A 21,164-nucleotide genomic window follows, 5' to 3' on the forward strand; every position below is an offset into this window, starting at 1 on the left:
CAGTTTAATATTGAAGCCGGGGACTGGACATATTTGCCATCAATTGTTTGTATTTTCTTCCAGATGAGTCTGATATCTGTATCCTTGTTTATACTAGAGGAAAAGCTAATCCATGCTTCTCTTTTTGCTTTCCTTCTTATTTGGCGGAACTTAGCTTTCATTCTTTTAAAACTAATTAGGTTACTGGTTGTGGGGAATTTGCAGAACAAATTCCAAGCCCTATTTTTTTCCTGTTTAGCATATGTACAATCCGGATTCCACCAGTAATTATTGTGTTTGCGTTTCCCAGGCAAGGACTTTGGTATTGTAGAGTTGGCAGCTTGTAATATTTGATTAGTTATATGTTGTGTGACATAATCTATGGGTTGAAGTTGAATTATTTCATCATCTAACTGAACATTTGAAGCATATTCATTCCAGTGTGCCCTACGAAATTTCCATTTGGAGCGACCCGGCAAAGAGGAGTTTACCCGTGTTTGCAGCTTGCAGAGAATTGGTAGATGATCACTATTTAGTGGATTTTCAAGAACAGACCACTCCGTATTAGTACATATGGAGGGAGAGCAGATTGAAAGGTCTATTGCACTCATGGATCCTGTAGAAAAATGTATATAGGTAGGCTCTCCAGTATTCAAAAGGGTAAGTTGGCACACATCGAGAAGATTTTCTATTGTTTACAGCAGGTCATGGGGTATTGTCAATGATATACAGGAATTTTACTAGTAGGGAAAAGGGGGTGATTATCCCTTTGTATAAGACAATGGTCAGGCCATGCCTTGAGTACCGCGTACAGGTCTGGAGGCCTCATTTTAGGAAGCATGTACAGAAAAGGGCAACAAGATTGGTTGTTGTTACTAGATACATAGGCAAATAGGCCTATGCGCCCTGGATTCATAATCAGGAAAATAATAATACTGTGTCACAGAGCAAAAACGGAAAGAAAATAACAGGTTTCAGGTAAAAATGTTATTTTTACCTGTGTTTTTGTTCATAGTATAATCATTAAACGTATTTTTACCTGCAACCTGTTATTTTCTTTCCGTTTTTGCTCTGTAACAGAGTATTATTACTTTCCTGAAGGAGTCCTCTTACCAAGAAAGGCTTAAGTTCTGAAAATTGCAGCAGCTGGAGACTAGGCACCTGCGAGGTGATCTGACTGAGGTGTAAAGGCCTTGGATGGGTTGAGCATGCTGAATTCTGATGGGATTCTTCCGTTTGATCAGATTACGAACCTGAGGGGGATAAATTCAAATTGAGGAAAGACAGTTGTAGAATAAATGTGCAGAAATTTTCCTTTAGCCAGTGGGTGGTTAATTGCTGGAACAAACTGCCATCTGTTGTTGTGGAAGTTGATAGTTTAAATCAGTGTTTCTCAACCGGTGCGCGCAAGTATGCTTTAAGTGTACCACAGAAAACGCAACTAAAAAAAAATTAATAAATGAAAGTTTCATAATAAAAATTAATTCAAATAAAAAATTCATTTATTTATACTGTGCCCATCCAAGTTCCTTTCAGCAGTCAATGTGACGTCACGGTTAATTCCTAGTACTAGATCTGTTCACCTTTATTCGGCTATTTTTATCTTTGATCGTCTCTACAGGTACCCTGCAGTGCTTTGTTTGTTTGTTTTTGGTTTTTAGGAGCATTAGCAACTAAGGCCATATTGCTCAGGGAATATGCGGTGGTTATTCCCTTGACCTTTCCGCATCCTCCGTATTTGGTGGTGACGGGCTCGAACCCTGGTCTAATCAAGAAGCGTGTGCTATGCACTGCTGCTCCTTCCCACCTGGCTACAGAGGCGCCCACCCTGCAGTGTATTTTGCAGTGTGTTTTAAAATTTTTGCAGTGTGTTTTTGCTTTGTGTTTTAAAAATACTTTGTCTTTTTATCTCTAAAACATCATATTCAGTTAATTTGTATAGAACATGTATTTTCAAATAACTGTATTAGTTTCTAGAAGTAAAGTTTTTTCAGAAATTATTAGCAATGAATAAATATGTAGTGAAAGAAAATCAGAAGAGGCAACTTGATGATTATTTGGCGATGGGATTTTCTTATACTGGTACCCAAGATTGTCCTCAACCTTTATATGTGATATGCGATTTAAAACTGTCAAATGAATCAGTGGTGCCGAGTAAATTAAAGTGTCATATTTATACAAAATACGAGAATTTATCGTCAAAAACTGGAATATTTTAAAAGACTGCTGGCCTCTACTAGAAAACAGAATTTTATAATATGGCTAAAATATCTGATAAAGTGCAAGAGGCCAACTATTTAGTAGCCTCACCTGATTGCAGAAAATCTGATTTTACCAACATGTCAGGTAATTGTGAAAAGTATTTTGGGAGAGGAAACTGAAAAGAAAATAATGACAGTACCATTTTTGAACAGCAGAATTAGCAGATGTATAAAAGAAATGTCCAATGATACTGAAGAACAAGTTGTTCAACATATTAAAAATTTTGAGCGACTGTTTGCATTGCAAGCAGATAATTCTACAGATATTAGCAGGAAACCCAATTAATAGCATCTGTCAGTTTATTGAAAATGACACAATTATTAATTTTTTTTGTTGTTGTTGTTGTAAAGAATTACTGAAAGAACAACGGCCAAGGTATTTTTGCAGTAATGAATAATTATTTACAAAAGTGTGGTATTTTGTGGAAGTCGCGTGTTGGCATTTGTACCTTGGCTCTTTGTGCTCTCGCGATGACAGGAGCACTAAAAGGATTTGTAAACTTAGTAAAGCGACACAATTCAAATATCATTACAACACATTGTTTTATATACAGAGAAATTCTAGTAGCAAAGACAGTTGTACACGATTTAAAATTTGTATTTGATCAAGCAGTTAAAATGGTCAATTATATCAAAACTAGACCACAACAAATACATCTTTTTGGAAAACCATGCAAGGAACTGGAGTGTGATCATTTTCTTTAATAATGCATACTGAGGTTCAGTTGCTATGTACATAAGGACATGTACTTATGTGTATGTACAAGTTGCGTGAAGAAATGCTCATTTTTTTCACTGGAGAAATCAGAATTTTGTGATTATTTAAGTGATGAAACATGGTGCTATAAATTAGCTTTTATAGCAGATTTATTCGCACAGCTAAATAAATTAAATACAGTATCAGCTCAGAGGAAAATTTACCCACTTGTATTGGCAAGTTGTTCTAAAGAAAACAACTGTTTTAAAGAAAAGTTGAGTATATGGAAAAAATATGTAAATTAAAAAATTTTAGAAAGGTTTCCCTTGACTGCCAAAATGAATTATACAAAAATAATTAATATAATAAGTGAAACATTAGACCTGTTAAAGACAAAAATTGAGCATTACTTCCCATCCCTTGATACCAAAAAAATATTTGTAGGTAAGAGACCCATTTGCAACAAGAAACCTAACGTTAGAACTTAATTTGCAAGAGGAAGAAGAATTGGCTGAGATCCATAGTGACCAGTTGCTGGAAATTCACTTTAATAACAGTAATATTAGCAAATTTTGGATCAAAATTCAAAATGAATTTCCACAAATTTCAGAAAACGCAATTAGAATTTTATTGGTGCTTTCTACTTTTCCACTTTCTACTTGTGCAAAATAGGGTTTTCCACTTTAAATGAAATTAAATAAAAAAAACGAGAGAGATACAAAAATTGGTAGAAGAGGAGCTGAGAGCACACCTATCCACAATAAACTCTCGTATTAAAGAACTGTGTGCCTCCCATCAAACCCAACCATCTCACTGATTAAAATGTTATAATTATATAGTTTTTGTTTTTATATAATTACGTTAATTTTATTTTAAATTTCATGCAATTCATGTATGTTCAGAAAAGAGACATTAAAAGCATTTAAAACAAATAATAAGTGTATTATTAAATATGCACAACAGAAATAACTTCCAGTTTGCGAATATATGTATATATTTATAATTTTCATTTATTTGTATTTATAATATTTATAATGTTTATATATATGTGTGCTATATGAGTGATGCCGCTCGTATAGCTCATGATCGATGCAGTTGGAGGAATTTGTTGGTGGCCACAACGGTTCCTCAGGGAACTATGTGACTGGAAGAAGAAGAGATATATATTATATATATGTATATATGAGTATGATAGTGATTGTAGTGTGCTACAAAATTTTAGCATCTTGAAAAGTGTGCCACAACAACAAAAAGGTTGAGCAACACTGGTTTAAATAAATTCAAGGAGGAACTGAACAAACTTTTAGAGGGAATGGATGTGTGAAATTGCTTCTTTTTTTTTTTTGGCCGATGCTACATAAGCTTGCTTTCTTGCATCATGTCTCCATTACTACTACTACTGCTCTGTAATTACAGTAATCGTAATCCTATTTTATATTAATAATTAACCTAAATCTAAGTTAAATTAGATTATGCTACTCAAAATATAAAATAGAATTATAATTTCCAACCTGTTCAGGAGCAAGTGCATGGTGCATTAAGTATGTGCATAATTGATAATTATGCACATACTTAATTACCAAAGCTCAAACAACCCAAATTATAATTTGGGGTGTTTGGGCTTTGGAAAGTATATATATAAATTTACATTTTTCAAGATCATTTAATATCAATTCAAATAAAGTTTCTCTCAAACATACAAACTGTTTATTACATATTGGACATGCACAGAAAACAAAAATAACCTATTTCACCAATGAATAAAAAGAACTGAAACAATGTTCTAGTTTAGTTTTCCACCCTCATGATTAATACAAGCTGAAAAATGTCCATACTAAAATAGCATCGGATGAATTTTATATATATTATATGAGGTACACAGTATGGTTAATCATTAATATTAGCATACAGTATTTATGGGCTAGTTGTGTGGACTGAAGCACCAGCAATCCTCTGCCTGAAATCAGTTAACTACAGACCTGATTAGAAAAACTTTCAGAAATTCCTCCAGTCTATGACAGACCATTCCAAATTAAAGAACTTCCTCTGTAAATGTTTTCTGGGAGGAAGGGAGTTCTCTTTCATATTATCTCCATCATCAGGAAATAACATTTCCCTAATGCTGAATTGCTATCATCACACATGCATTTTAGGAATAAATTCATCCTTATCTTATTACATTTTGTTTCTTTCTAGTCTGTTTCTTTGTGGACACTCCAATTTCCTCATCAGAATTAGAACTTACCTCAAAATGTCAGAATTCCTTTTCACTGCTAGCATTCAGTTCATCAAATGTAACGTTATCAGAATCTTCACCATCTGATAATTTTTCAAACTTCTGATGCTGCAACACGATAAAACACTTTAGTAGAAATATAACTACAGCTTCGCTAATTCATTTTCCTCAAACGTTTATGAACAATGCTTGACACATATATATTCTCAGGGTATAAATGAAAAACTTCCACTTCTCAAGTCTTATTTTTGTAGCTGATAGTTTATTTGAAGGCCAACCAAAGACCACACCTACCCACAAAATTTTTTCTGTTTGATTATTTGCAATAACAGTATTTAACCTACTGAATTTAATACTCACATGTAGTCAAGAATTGATGAATTACTATTAGTGATGAATACATACAATGCCCTGATTAAAAATGATAACAATATCTAAATTTTTTTTATCATTATTTCCCTTTGGCATATTAGCTAAAGGAAAATAATGATAATTAGAAAGATTAACCATAAAAAAATAATACTCATATACTGTATTTCCTTGTGGGATTTAATCTCTGAGCTATTATGTTGGTCTCTTACAGTCCATGCATAACTCTTTTAAACAATCACCAAGCTGCTAGTTCAGTATCCTATAGCTTTGTTTCAAATACATTATCTTTGAGGACTAAAGAAAATTCCTTCTTTCAGTTTTGCATCTGTTAAATTCCTTTGAATTTAACATTCCCTTAGGTAGTAGAATCCACTTCTTTTTTTATCCAGTGCCTTAATAAAATTCTTCATTAATCCAAGCTTTATATGCAAAGGTGGAAGAAGCAAATTTTTTTGGTTCAACTAGTGGAGCATTAGCATTAGCAAAGGCACATGATGAAAGAAAGAAAGCTTACATAGCATCAGCCAAAAAAAAAACAACCCTTATTTCACTCATCCATTCGCTCCAAACGTTTCTCAAGTTCTGCCTTGAATCTATATAAGCTATCAACATCTACAATGAGAGATGGAAGTTGGTTCCAGCAATCAACCACCCGCTGCCTAAAGGCAAAAATCTGCACATCTATCCTACAACAGTCTTTCCTCAATTTGAATTTATGCCTTCTCAGGTGATTATTCTGAGCAAGCAAAAGAATCCCATCAGCATTAAGCATGCTCAAACCATTCAAGGCTTTCTTTGTAAGAGCAACCCTTTGTTCCATTCACTAGTCTTGTTGCCCTTCTCTGTACTCCTTCCATCAGCTCTACATCCTTCTTAAAATGAGGCCTCCAGACCTGTATAGAGTACTCAAGGTGTGGCCTGACCATTGCCTTATACAAGGGGATAATCACCTCCTTATCCCTGCTAGAAATATTAGTATATATCATTGATAAGACACCATGAGCTACTCTTGCAGACCATCTGCACTGCTCAGAAAACTTCATATCTGCCTGCACAATTACCACCAGGTCCTTTTCATTCTCTACCACTGTCAGTGTGGTACCACAGAGTTGAAACATTACTCTGGAATTACTGCTTCCCATATGTAGTACTTTACATTTGTCAATGTTAAACTTCATTTGCCACCTCTCAGCCCATCTGCTCAACTTTTCTAGATCCTGTTGCAGCCGTGTACTGTCATTAGTGTCATTAACGACCCTGACAACCTTCGTATCATCTGCAAATTTGGACATTAAACCTGATATACCATCATCAATATCATTTATAAATATAGAAAACAACAATGGACCCAACATTGAACCCCGAGGGACTCCACTAATAACATTAGTCCACAAAGAGCAGTTTCCATTGATTACCACTTACTGTCTTCTCCAACTCAACCATCCTTTTATCCATAGCAGCAATTTGCCTCCAATGCCACACTGCTCCAATTTGTACAGAAGTCTTCCATGAGCAACAGTATCAAAGGCTTTTCTAAGATCCAAATATATGATATCAAAGTTATTCTTTGCATCCAGTTCCTTTGTGACTACATCATAGTTGTTGGTGCATCGGCTTCTGTAGCCATAATGCACCTCCCAAAGTTTTTGCATTTACTGTGATCCAAGTCCGGGGCGGGATTTGAACCCACGACCTTTGGGTTGCCAGGCAGGCATTTTACCCACCTGGCTAGCCCGGTCGGAACTACATCATAGTATCCAATCAAATTAGTCAGACAAGACTTCCCCTTAAAAAACCCATGCTGTGTCCGAGCTATAACTGAAGTCTTGTCTAGATGATCCTGCAATGCTTCTTTTAACAGTGCCTCCATTAATTTCCCTGGAACAGAAGTTAAACTAACAGGTCTCTAATTACCTGTGTCTCCCTTTGATCCTCCTTTCTGGATTGGGGTCATATTTGCATATCTCCAGTCCATGGGTACCTCCCCTGAGTCCAGGGAAGCTCTCATAATTATGGCTAAGGGTTTGCTTACTTTCTATGTAGCCTCCTTTAATATAATTGAATAGATTCCATCCACCCCAGGTGCCTTTTTTATGTTTATCTTCAACAATTTCTCCTCCACTTTCCTCGCAGTTATTACAAAATCATCAAGCTCACTGCCAGAGTTTAACTCACCTCTGGCATTCCCTTCCCTGAATAACTCCTCATGTGTGAATGTCGATGAAAAATATTCATTCAGTTTGTTAGCTACCCGAGCAGGATCATCAACAGTTGAACCATCGATATCAAGTGGACCAATCTGATTCATCTCCTTCCTTCTAGAGTTTACATAAGTAAAGAACTCTTTGCTGTTTTTCTTTGCATCCTTTGCCAAAGATTTCTCGTAATCTGCCTTCGCCTGCCTAACCTCCTTTGTAACTTGGCTACAGACCAGCTTATATCTATTATAAGCTTCTTTGTCACATGTATTATTTATATGTAACCCTTGCTTTTTCTTCTCTGTCACATGTCTAATTAGTTCATCTGACATCCATTTAGGCCTAAATCTTGAACAATATTTCTTTGTTGGTATGAAAAGCCTAGTAGCTTCCAAGTTTAATTCTTTGAATGCTTCCCATTTTGAATTTGCTGTTGGTAACATCATCAGCTGATTCCTCCATATAGAATTTAAATATTGTCAGAGACCAACACAGTAAACTCTACGAAAGCAAAAACCCTTTCCTTTACCCTTGATGGTAGTTACCTCTTTGAGTAAATCCCACTTCAGCACACTGCGATCACTGCCGCCTAGTGGTTCCTTTATCAGCAGATTCTTGATGCATGAAGAATCACTATGGATAATCGGTTCAAGAGTATTATTCCCTCTAATTGCCTCCCGAACATGCTGCTGTAGAAAACAATCATCCAATAAATTCAAAAGAGCCTTGCTAGTGTGTGAGTGACCAACCCACAAATTCCAGTCAATACCTGGGAAATTGAAATACCCCATTATAAGACACTCTAATTTACTGGCCCACTCTATTTCTCTGCACAGTTGCTCACTATACTCATCAGATTCATTAGGCCTATAACACACACCTACTCTCATTTTTCCTTTCCCAGTGCTGATGTCACACCAAACAGACTCAACATTGCATTGTCCAACAACATTAGTTGGATGCACTTCCTTAGATTTTATGTGTTTCTTAACTAACAGCATAACCCCTCCTCCCTTCCTGTCATGTCTATCCTTTCTGTACACATTGTACTCCCAAAAGACCAGTTCTGCACTGCTTATGTCTGTTTTACACCATGTCTCTGATATCCCAACAATATCTGCCTTTGACGTCTTGACTAGCACTTCAAGTTCATCGAATTTATTAACTATTCTTCTAGCATTGGTGTACATGCAAGTATACATGCACCTGTTTATACTCTTAGTTACCCTAACACAGCCCATGTATTTACTTGTTCCACTATGATTTCCAGCAGTCCTGGAAATTCCCATTGCCTTGCTTTCCAGGCTGCTGAATTGCATTTCAATAGAAGTAGTGCAAGAATCCCTTTTACCTCTGCAGCAGCTATTGTTAATCTATTAGTCCATGTATCCCCTCAAGGTACAGGTTTTACGACCAACCTAACTCTGCCTCGATAGCAACAGCAAATATTCTTGCACCCTTTCTATTTATGTGTATCCCATCCCTGTAGAAGCAGTCTCTCCTGTTAACAAGCACAGACCAGGCTGAGAAAAATTCTACCCCATGAGTCTTGCACAATCTCTCCAGGGCCGAATTGATCAACAAGGCTCTCACCATATACTCCCTCCTATCGTGTCTGGGCAGAATTGCAGACACTTTCAAATTTAACCCTAACTCAGGCTTTTTTTCAGCACTGTCTTGTACTTGTTAAATAATTCTGCCGGTCTCCTACTCTTAATATCATTAGTGCCAACATGTACAACAATATCACCCTTTGTGCCCTTAAAGGATGATATCTGCCCTACAACGTCATCAACCTTTGCCCTGGCAGACAGAACCTGGTCCTGTTCCTTCTATCCTTTTTGCACAATGTTTCCTGTTTCCCTGACAACAGAGTCACCTACAACAACTAGTTCCTTTGGGACCAGCGCATTCTGCCTTGGGGGTTGCTGCTGTGTTGCGTGATGTTCAAGTGAAAGCTCTGGCATTGATGTGGGTAGCTGAGAGCTTGATGGAACCCTCAATTTAAATCCTTCGAGGGTGGTATCCACCCTTTACTTCAAGCTCTCATATAAGCCCATAACAATGCCGAGTTAGCGCCTGATTTCCTTGCACTACTTACATCACGCACACACAAAGACATTCCCCTTGGCAATATCATGTCCCATTCCTGATTGATCCACAAACATCACACAAGCAGTGCATTTCAATAGACTGTGATTCAGAGGACAACCGCCTCAGTTTTCCCGAGCCACAGCACTTCCATTAGTTTGAGCCTTTTGCTTTGCTGCTCTGAGTCATGATTTCTATTCAAGTTCAATAAAATACCAATACAAAATATAACCCTAAATCTATATCCCAATGCAGTTATAACACTATACATATGTATTTCGGTATCTAATGTTATCTCCAAATTACGTTATATGACTTTCTTATCCTCTGTCAACTTATATGTATTAATTTATGATGTTACGTTTGTAATAACTAGGTCGCTATATTTATTTAGTTAAAAAAGTACAATTCAATTGACAATGAAATTTAATAAGATTAATAGATACTACTATACTCACTATCTAGTTTTCCGTTAAATCTTACGCTTGCACATGTTGTATCTTATAACAATGGCGGCAAGTTACGAACGGTTAATCTACGCAAGTTATGAACTGTAAATCTACGCAAGTTACGAATGGTTAATCTATGGACACGAGGTATTATTTACTTTCCAAATCACGCTATCTAAATTCAAAATAAACCACGGAGCTTGACTAGGTCTATGAGCTACTTACAGAAAATAACTGAATCTAACAATTAAGTCAATAAAACGGCTAAGTTTAATTAAAAATTTTTCGTTCACGGGAGCTGCAAAAGCTGTCCACACGTGGATTTGATACCCTTACCGATACTAAGTAATAACCTACAAAATCTCTATCTAAATTCAATTTAAACTAAAGTATTGTTACTAGGAATATAAAGCAACTCTAAAAAGTAAATTAATATGCCAATTTAAGTCAATAAAAAAGCAAAAACTTCTCTATTTGCTGGAGCCGTAAAAACTTTGAATGTTCACATGTACTCTTGCACCCACTCTCCTAGAAGTAATATTTTATATTACTTCTCTCTGCTAAAATTCTTACTATTCCCACTGCTGCATAATATAATGTTTTTCTGTTGTGTGATCCTATGAACACAGATAACAACAGTATTTTGTAAAGCCTTTCTGTAGACTGATGAGCAATCCATTTACCTTTTGTTGTTTTGTATATTTATCAATGAAGGCTTATATCAGGCTTAGTGTCGAAGTTTGCAGATGATACAAAGGTTGGCAGGGTTGTTAATGACAGTAATGGCAGTGTGCTACTGCAACAGGATCTAGATAATTTGGGCAGATGGGCTAAGAAGTGACAACTGAAGTTTAACCTTGACAAATGCAAAAAGTACTACATATGGGTAGAAGTAACCCCAGAGAAACGTACCAACTGTGTGGTACTACACTTAAGGTGGTAGAAAATGAAAAAGACCTGGGAGTAATTGTGCAGTCAGATATGAAGTTTTCTGAGCAATGCAGACAGGCTGCCAGGGCAGGTCATGGGGTTTTGTCAAAATGCTTAAGTGTGTACAGAGAAGGGCAACAAGATTGGTGAGGGGAATGAAGGGATCCTCTTACCAAGAGAGGCTTAAGTTCTGCAAATTGCAGTGGCTGGAGACTAGGCACCTGCACGGTGATCTGATTGAGGTGTATAAGGCCTTGAATGGACTGAGCACGCTGAATTCTAATGGGATCCTTCCACTTGTTCAGATTACGAACCTAAGGGAGCATAAATTCAAATTAAGAAAAGACAGATGTAGAATAGATGTGCGGAAATTTGCCTTTAGCCAGCGGGTGGTTAATTGCTGAAACAAACTTCCGTCTGTCATTGTGGAATTTGATAGGTTAAATAAATTTAAGGAGGAACTGGACAGGCATTTGGAGGGAATGGTGTGATTTTTTTTTTTTTTTGGCTGATGCTGCATAAGCTCGTACACTTGCTATCACTACTACTACTAACTTAATATCACCACAGATATTCCAAGCAAATGGTACTTTATTGCATACAGGATCTTGGATATACTTTCATGTTTCTTTCAAGCCAAGACTATGAAGTAGAGAAACCGATGGGAAAGTATTTCCATTGTGCAACAAAACTAATTTTAAACTTCATTTAAGGCATCAATAAATACACCATTTATTATAATGGTGTTTAATGTCCACCTCATTCAGAAGACCACTAATACCTTTACAGAAATGCATACCATCTTCCGTAACAAAATAGAGTAAACCCCCGCTATTCGCGGTTTGGCAGTCGCCGATTTAATATAAAATGAAACCTAAAAAAATGTGAATTTTAAAATGCCGTAAACATTTTCCGCCATAAAAAACATGGGCGTGGCTAAAATTATCTTTCCTGGTCAAAACAGCGCTCAGTGGGTGGGGGGAGAGGGGTGACAAAATCGCAAGCGTGGATGTTTCTCGCTAATCCTTGTACAGTATGTGTTATGCGCTTGTCATGGAAGTTTGTTTGTTGTTTGTTATTTGGTTTTTAGGAGCATTAGCAGCTAAGGCCATATTGCTCCGGGGATATGCGGTGGTCATTCCCTGACCTTTCCGCATCCTCCGTGTTTGGTGGTCACGGGCTCGAACCCCGGTCTAATCAAGAAGCGTGTGTTACGCACTACCACCCCTGCCCACAGAGGCGCCTTGTCATGGAAGGTTTCATCGTTTGCTTTTAATTTATATGCTTATAAATTGAATAAATTTATCAATTTATAAATTGATATGCTTACAAAAGTGATAAATCTACCATTTTGCAATGTAAAACAGACTTTATTTGAGTGTGTTAACGGAAGAAAGTGACTTTATTGTGGACAAGTTCTTTCTAACCCGTACAAAAATATGGCTACGAATAACAAGGGAAATGTGAAAATATCAAAGAAGGTGATGACATTAGTGAATAAAATTGAGTTATTAGACAAAATGGCGAAAGTGTCTCCTCAGTGGCAAAACATTATAAAATCAACGAGTCAATGGTACGATCAATCAAAAAATCTGAAGAAAAAATCCGCCGTAGTTTCCTTGAAAATGCGCTAATTGTTTCAAAAATTTGCTCTGTAACTCGTGATATTAAATTAGAAAAAATGGAAAAGGCTTTAACTCTGTGGATAGAAGACCGAACTCAAAATAAAATTCCGTTAAGTTCACTCATCATTCATGAAAAGGCAAAACTCCTTTATCAACACTTTAGCGAAACTGGTGATAGCACTGGCGGGATAAGTTTTTTAGCTAGCAAAGGCGCTGGTTTGAAAGATTTGTTTGAAATTTCTAATAAATATTACATTTAATATTAAATTGTTTCTTATTTTCATTTGATGCCTTATGCTTGCATTTCACTATGTACTGTCTATGTCATATTATGAAATCATATATAGACAAAATTTTAGACTTGTTTTTCTTATATATTTCATACTTTGGAACGGAACCCCTTTATTACTATGGGAGCCATAACTCAGTATTCGCGGCATTTCTCAGGAACGTATTGTATTTTGGAAAAAACTTTGTGATGTTTTCAATATATTGTAATAGTTCATACATCAAGTAACTTCCATGTTATTTGAAGTGTGGACATTATTATTTTCTGGTTGGTAATCCAAATCTATTACAGTCAATGGTCCAGTAAAGTCTGCAACACAAGAACCATTGCTATATTCATCATTACTTCCTTCATTCCATGATATTGGGGGATCTATTATGTCTTCATTATGTGGAACAGATATGTTAGGATATCTGAAAATGTGCTTGCTTTTTTTGGATATTCCTGATATTTTTGTATGCAGAAATAGCAATTGTCAATTTGCATGGTTATTGCCATGCCATAAAGAACAGCAAAATGCACACTTTAAATTTTCCCAGTTAGCCATATTCTCAAATTTGTGGTGCAGGTAATACAGCAGATATGTGGAGTCCAAGATTTGCCTTGATCATCAACCTTGCAATTCAAGCACAAAGAATATGCATGTTTAGTAATACTGTAGATTTTCTTCCCCTCAGTTTTTGTTATAAAATGTACACATATGTAGCAGAAATTGGCAGTGTGATTCAGGCACTCGCTTTGCTTCTGCTCAAAGATTTTGGCAATAGGATGCTAAGCAAAACACAGAAGAAACAAAAGTATGCAACAGATATTGTAGTGTGAATACATGTACAGTTTATTCTTTCACAGAATAAACTGTACATGTATTCACACTACAATTGTCTTTTTGTTTCTGAAAGAGAGAGGTAGGAGGCAGACAAGGATGAACATGTTAACTCTCCCCAAACATTACTGTCATCTATGAACACATACAACCATTATTACTTGCAGGTAATGCAACAAATCAATGTCATATCTATTTTCCTGAATTGCAATAAGATGCTATGTGTAAACACAAAAACCTTATATGTAGAAATTGATATGATGTGAAATTTTAAGAATTACTTTTGAAATCTACACAGAAAAACTGACTGCAAATAGCTGATATATTAGCGGAGGTAAAATCATGTTAGCCAGTGTAATTAGTGAATACATTAGATCAAATTAATGATCTGTAAGTTGTTCATTATTTAAGAAGTGCATGTAAACAAAATACTAAAAAGGCTGAAATGTTGCCTTACCTTCTTCCACATTGGAATCCAGTTGTGTTCCTTTCACAGTTAACCGATCCACTCTTCCCTGCAATGAGCTTGTACGAGCCATTATTGAAGTTGCTTCTCGAGAAAGACTTCCAAAAATGTCATCGGCATGTTTGGAAAGGGATGATAGCTGCCGAATAATATTTGCAAGCGTGCCATTCGTGACACATTCCAGCTCATTTGGCACATCTACTGCAAGTATACCTTGGTCATCGAGGGGCAATGTATTTCTACATACATGCTCTGGTTCTATCACTCTTTGTAATAATGGCATCCTGGTTAATTATTATCAGGTAGAACCCTGTTTAAATATATATTAATTTTTTTTTTTCACTGATATTAGTACATGAAATATAAAAGATTACTAAAATATAATTCCATTGTAAATACATTTATAAATATTATAATTGGAATGAAAGGAGGAAAAAGGCTATTTGTTACTCATTATAATTTTCTGAAATAGAGGTACAGTTATTAAAAACTTGAAAAAAAAATTTCAGCTCAGTCAAGAACTCTAACTGCTTGCTCAGTGAATTTTTGTATGCTAAAGAGCAGAAGACAGTATACTTGTGAGAATTCAATGTTTTTTTTTTTTTTTGTTTCTTTTTATGCATAGGAGATGTTCAGTTAATTGTGTTCAACTTGTTCAAGAACTTTCAAGATCACAAAAATTCAACCATGAAAGAACTACCAATAGGGCCTCACATCTGGTGAGTATGAGCTTGGCACACTCAGGGTCCTGAGCTGGATACCATCATTATTGTCTTTCTTGATGATTCCCTTCTACTTATCTCTCTCTCTCTCTCTCAGAATTTTTTTTTTGGCTGATGCACAATTTTTTTTGGCTAATAATAATAATAACAAATGTAGTTCAACTATCCCTACATATTAGTGAAACATAAAAAAAAAAAAAAAAAAATCTTTGGATTTCTTCAGCACTGTGTGAAGTGAAAAAATTCACTTCACACAGATGGCTGTAGTGGAAAATTCACTACTATGAGCCCATGCACATTTGGCAAACTCACAAAGGAAAGAGTAAAGGATAATAACACTGAATGCCCTTATAAACATTCCTGAACATTTTTGTCTAATGGTCTAGAACAGCAGTTCCCAAACTACAGAGATTTACAGAGCCCTTCAAAAATCAAAGCATGTGTTTGTGTGTGTGAGCGTGCACACGTATGTGAACACTGGGTTTTCTGAAAAGAAAATTCAAAGTTTTTGTGTGAAATAACTCAACTTTATTCTTATTTTTATACAGATATATAATAATAACTTGTTTTTATCATCAATTTGCTATACATAGAACGAATAATTTGAAATCTGTATACAATTATATATACTAATTGTACTGAAAATAAGTATCGTTCTATAAGGAAATTCATTGTGATTCTATCAGTACATTTTTAAGAAAATAAACACACATTACTTGATATCTTCTGAATGTTTCGTGGACACTCTGGAACTGGTCTACGGACCCCAGTTTGGAAAACGCTGGTATAGAAAAAAAAAAAAAATGGAGTAACATAATAAGCAGTCTAAAATAAAGGTGTATGTTTCTCTACTTCTACGATGATACATCAAGTATGTTCTCAGTATCCAATAATTCTTCAAGGTTACCTTGAAGAATTATTGGATACTGAGAACAAATGGTATACATGCCAATTCATTAATCACACTGAAAGGCAAACACATTATGGTACAAAAGAATGTGCATTTCATTATCACCAAACACAGTAGAAATTTAGCAAAAAAAAAAAAAAGTTATTAATGATATTCCTCAAATTTAAATCATTAAAAACAAATTAAACTCTATATTTCTAAATGCTAGCTTAGTAGTTCTCAATCATACATGACTTAATTTCTGCATCCACAAAATTAAAAACAGCCTGTAACTTCTGATTATCTTTATTTCATTTCACTTGCAGATAATATTGCTTGTGACCACCCATGAGATGCTGTTTCTCAAATTTTATCAGTCAGCAAGGCCGGAAGTTTGGAAACCACTTCAATCTAGCTTAAACATAACATCTCGTGTGGAACTTTATCTAATTGCACACCAATATTATTTTACCACCGTCAAGAAACATGAAACTTGATACTACCCAATTAATCTGTCAAGAAATTGTCAAAAATGGAATATTTCCTTTGAAGTTTAAGACTGAAAATGGATGAAAAAAAAAAAAAAAAAAAACCCCGAAAATCCAGAAGATGGAAGATATTTGACAAATCCAGAAGGCATGGAAAGCTTGAAGATATCAGAAGAATTTACATATACAGATCAATAATCCCCACCCCCTCATTTGCAATGCACTATTGATATGCACCTGTGATAATTTTTTGTTCATCTACTGTAATACTGTACCAAAGCCAGAACTGCAAATAATATAGCAAACAGAATAAACTATGTATATCATATTTATTACATCTTACTGCACACTTTCTGAATTTGTGGGCTGTAGCACAAAAAAAAAAAACAAGTTCTAAGGAGAGCTAACTATAGCTTACCTCTACTTCATTTGACTTGGTGAATAACTAAATAAAGGAATCTGTTTAAATAAAAAATTCTTCTGTTGGGATGCCCTCGGATTCCAAGTGTAAAATTTGTTTAAATCAAAATAATGTAAATGGTGCAAGATATATGTAAGTATGGTTATCTTATAAGTCTGTGTTCCATTTGGAAACTACAAAATTCATTTTTACATAGATCAGCTATTTTTGAGTAAAAAAATTACCTTTATGTGTGTGCAATTTCAATATGGAGGTTAGGAACACAACTTTTTCCACGAAGTTCTTGCATGTAATGGATCCTGAATATCTTCAATTACTTGCACAATATGTAATGTATCAATGTCTTCAATAATCTTTTCTAATGTCTCATCTTTTATGTTAGGATACAGACTAAACACTCAGTCTATCTCATTTATGGCTACCAAATATTAGCAGTACTTCTAAGAGTGTTACTGGTCAAGCAGCACAAGCTACATGAGAAACACTCCCTATCTATTTAAATTTCTGTTATTTTATTTCTGACATATTATTTACTATGTATAATGAGGTGCATATGCTGATCTGGAAAATGAACTGAAATGGCAAGGTAGATCCAACAGTATTCTATTAAGGTTGCAGTAGTAAATTTCTGCAGAGCATAAACACAGCTCTACCAGCTCAATATAAATTTAATTGTTGCTGCTGGGGATTTTTGGTGATATTACAAGTATAACCAAGTAGTTTGGTGATACTACACCAGTTCACATGGTTTTACTATGTATTACAAAGTATGTTCGCAGGCTGATCTACATCTTATGTAAGCTAAAATACTCACTAGGAGAACCTTATTCTCTCTGCCTGAGATAATGCCTTTAAGAATTCCCCAAATCTCTGGTGGGATTTGAACCAAGATTTCTCTAAATTAATAACAACTGGTAAACTCGCTAAATTATCAAGTACAGAAATTGCCAGATCAGCCTGTTTGCTATTACATAGGGCAATGATGTCCAACCTACAGTGCGCAGGCCAAATACAGCCTACGTGGAAAGTGAATTAAAACATTTTAGAGAGTTGCACCACTGCATGTGCTGTTTGTTTGTTATTTGGTTTTTAGGAGCATTAGCAACTAAGGCCATACTGCTCCGGGATATGCGGTGGTCATTCCCTGACCTTTCCGCATCCTCCGTATTTGGTGGTGACGGGCTCAAATCCCGGTCTAATCAAGAAGCGTGTACTATGCACTGCTGCTCCTTCCCACCTGGCTACAGAGGCGCCACTGCATGTGCAGGCATGCATCAAGCTCTACTGTATCAAACGAGTATATGAAGTCCAGTGCAGTTATATGTACACTAAATACAGTTATGTATGCATCAATCTTTTAATATTCTGAAATTATACTATTTTGATATAAATTGTTCATTGTATTGAATTACTAATTTGCATTGAATTAAAAAATCATCCTTAAAAATGTTCCAAAAGAGGAAAGTCTATTTGGAGTGTCATGTTTTTAATCGAAGGTGGAATTGAGTATGATGAAAAAGCAGTGTGTTTGGCATGTAAAGAGACTGTCATTTTAAAGAATATAATTTAAAACTACACTACTTTGATTCCAAGCATAAATCTTATGATCAATATAAAGCAGTGTTGCAAAAGTTACAAAATTACAAAATTTGCAGTGTTCAAAGTTACAAAATTACAAAATTTGCAGTGTTCAAAGTTACAAAATTACAAAATTTGCAGTGTTCAAAGTTACAAAATTACAAAATTTGCAGTGTTCAAAGTTACAAAACAAATTAAGAAAACAACAAAACACACTGAAAACGTATCAGTCAAGAAATTTATCTGCTGTAAGTGTCAGTTATCAAGTTGCACATTTGATTGCTTTTGAAAGTAAAATGTTCAGTGATAATGAATTTGTTAAACCTTATTTGTTAAAAGTTATGGAAGAAATTTGTCCAGAGAAACAAACAATAATACGAGACATTAGTTTGTCTCGACAAACAATTATGTGAAGAATAGAAGATATTAGAAAGAATTTGTTCAAATTTTAGAAAACATAAAACAAATAAAATATTTTAGTGTGGCAATGGATGACAGTACTGATGTAAATGACACAGCCCAACTCCTTATCTTCATACGTGGAATTAATGATAATTTTGTACCAGTTGAAGATTTAGCTGATCTACAGAGTATGCACAGAACAACTATATGTGAAAATCTTTTTGAAAATTTTTACCAATCTATTGAAAAGTTAGGATTAAATATTAAAAACCTGGTAGGAGTCACAACTGACAGTGCAAAAAAATATGATTGGTAAATTGGCTTATAGGTAGAATTCCAATCAGAACTTAACCTCCTATTAGAATTCACTGTATTGTACATCAAGAAGCTCTCTGTGGGAAAGTACTGGATCTCCAACACATTATGAATGTGGTTATTTCAACTGTAAATTTTATACGATCACATGGCCTTAATCACCATATGTTTCAACAGTTTCTTTCAGAAATTGAAGCTGAAAATGAAGATGTAATTTTACATAGTGCAGTGAGATGGCTTAGCCGTGACAAAGTATTATATCATTTCTTTAAACTGCATCATGAAATTGATATATTTACAGAAAAAGGGAAACCAATAAAACAGTTATTAAATATGGAGTGGCTGTTTGATCTCACAATTCTTACAGACATTTCTAGCAATTTAAATGCTCTTAATTTGAAACTATAAGGAAAAGGAAAATTGGTCTCTGATTTTGTATGGTGGCATTAAATCATTTCAGATTAACTTGTTATTATTTAAATCCCAGATTGAGCAAGACAATTTAGTTCACTTTGAATGTTGTACCAAGCTAAAAGAGAAACACATATTTCCAAAGAATTGTTGCCTCTCGTTATTACAATTACTTTTTTCTGAGTTTGAAAGTAGATTTGGTGATATAAGATCTCATGAAAAAGACATGCTTGTTTGAGAATCCATCTACTTCTATGGATGAAAACTATAATCCCAGCTTACAACTTGAAATTATTGATCAAGTCAAAAATAATCATATGGATTGTGAAAATAAACTAAACTACTTGAATTCTACAAGGTTTTCCATATGAAGATATTCTAAGAAAAGAAAATGTCATGAAAATGGCTACTTTATTTGGATAGTGTTTGCAGGCAAATTTTTTCATGCATGAAATCAAACGAATATTTAAAAAGAAACATAATAACAGATGAGCATCTTCATTCCATATTGAGAGTGGGCATCACAAATTTTCAGCCACATTTTTAACAGTTATTTAAAAATATCCAGCCTCAATCATCTCATTAAATGTCAAGCTTTGTTCAGTAAATGTTACTGTATATTGCACTTAAAATGAAATTTTTGAATATTTTCAATTTTAGGTGTATCATTATATTTATTCATTCACCTCAATATTGAAAAGCAGTTCAGGTTGTAAATTTTCTAAAGTGAGCATTTAAAAGCAAAAGGAAGTTTTTTTTTTTTTTTTTAAATTATTTTTATAATTTTAATAAAATCTTGAAAATAAATCACTAACATAGATTTTTTGCACATAAAAGTATTAGGAATTTGCATTTCTTATTATATAGCCTGAAAATAAAAAAAAGCAACATGAAAATAGAAATTTCCTTTTACATGTAACGAGATATGGAAAATGTAGTTTTTCTCGAATCATTCAGTGCAGCCATGAAACAAATCCAACTTTGAATATGCCCCCTATAAGGGAAAAGGTTGGACACTATTGACATTGGATATACTAACTTCACTGTTCTTTTCATGTTTTATTATCATCTTTGTTCTTATATACACTGAGTGATCACTGAATCATGACCACCCTTATGAAAAGTGAATGCGACCCGTTGACCACGTGAGGTACGAGTGCGCAGTTAGTCGACCTATGTAGCATAGATAAGGTGTCAGTGGTTCAGTAAGTAATAAAATTCCAAATGTGATGGGTAAAAGGAAGGATTTATCGGACTTTGATAAAAGACAGATTGTGGGAACTCAATGAGCTCGTGCCTCGATTTCCCAAATGGCTGAACTGGTGGGGGTGTTCGAGAGCCACCGTAGTTAAAGTGTACCAGGACTGGTGTCAAAATGGTCAAACAACGACCCGATGGCAAAACTGCAAAGGTCAGCGAAAGGTTGGTGTTAGAGGTGAGCACTGGGTCCGGCGATTCGTATAGCAGGTGCAGCACTGTTCAAGAGTTGACTACCTAATACAACATGGGCCAACCCGGAACA

The 21,164-nt window shown here is 35.0% G+C and overlaps 1 protein-coding gene across 1 annotated transcript in view; it reads right to left on the reverse strand.

Annotated features, from left to right (window-relative positions):
* Window positions 1–21,164, reverse strand: part of LOC150091458 (actin-binding protein WASF3-like) — a 192,130-nt gene that overhangs the window by 129,400 nt on the left and 41,566 nt on the right. The window contains exon 2 of the mRNA XM_090368477.1: window positions 14,408–14,726. Within this exon, the coding sequence (XP_090224603.1) occupies window positions 14,408–14,699 (292 nt within the window). The 5' untranslated portion in view covers window positions 14,700–14,726. The remainder of the gene's footprint in view (window positions 1–14,407; window positions 14,727–21,164) is intronic.

Source organism: Mastigoproctus giganteus, chromosome 1, assembly GCF_048544385.1.
Source record: "Mastigoproctus giganteus isolate SK-2022 chromosome 1, ASM4854438v1, whole genome shotgun sequence".
NCBI lineage: Eukaryota > Metazoa > Arthropoda > Arachnida > Uropygi > Thelyphonidae > Mastigoproctus > Mastigoproctus giganteus.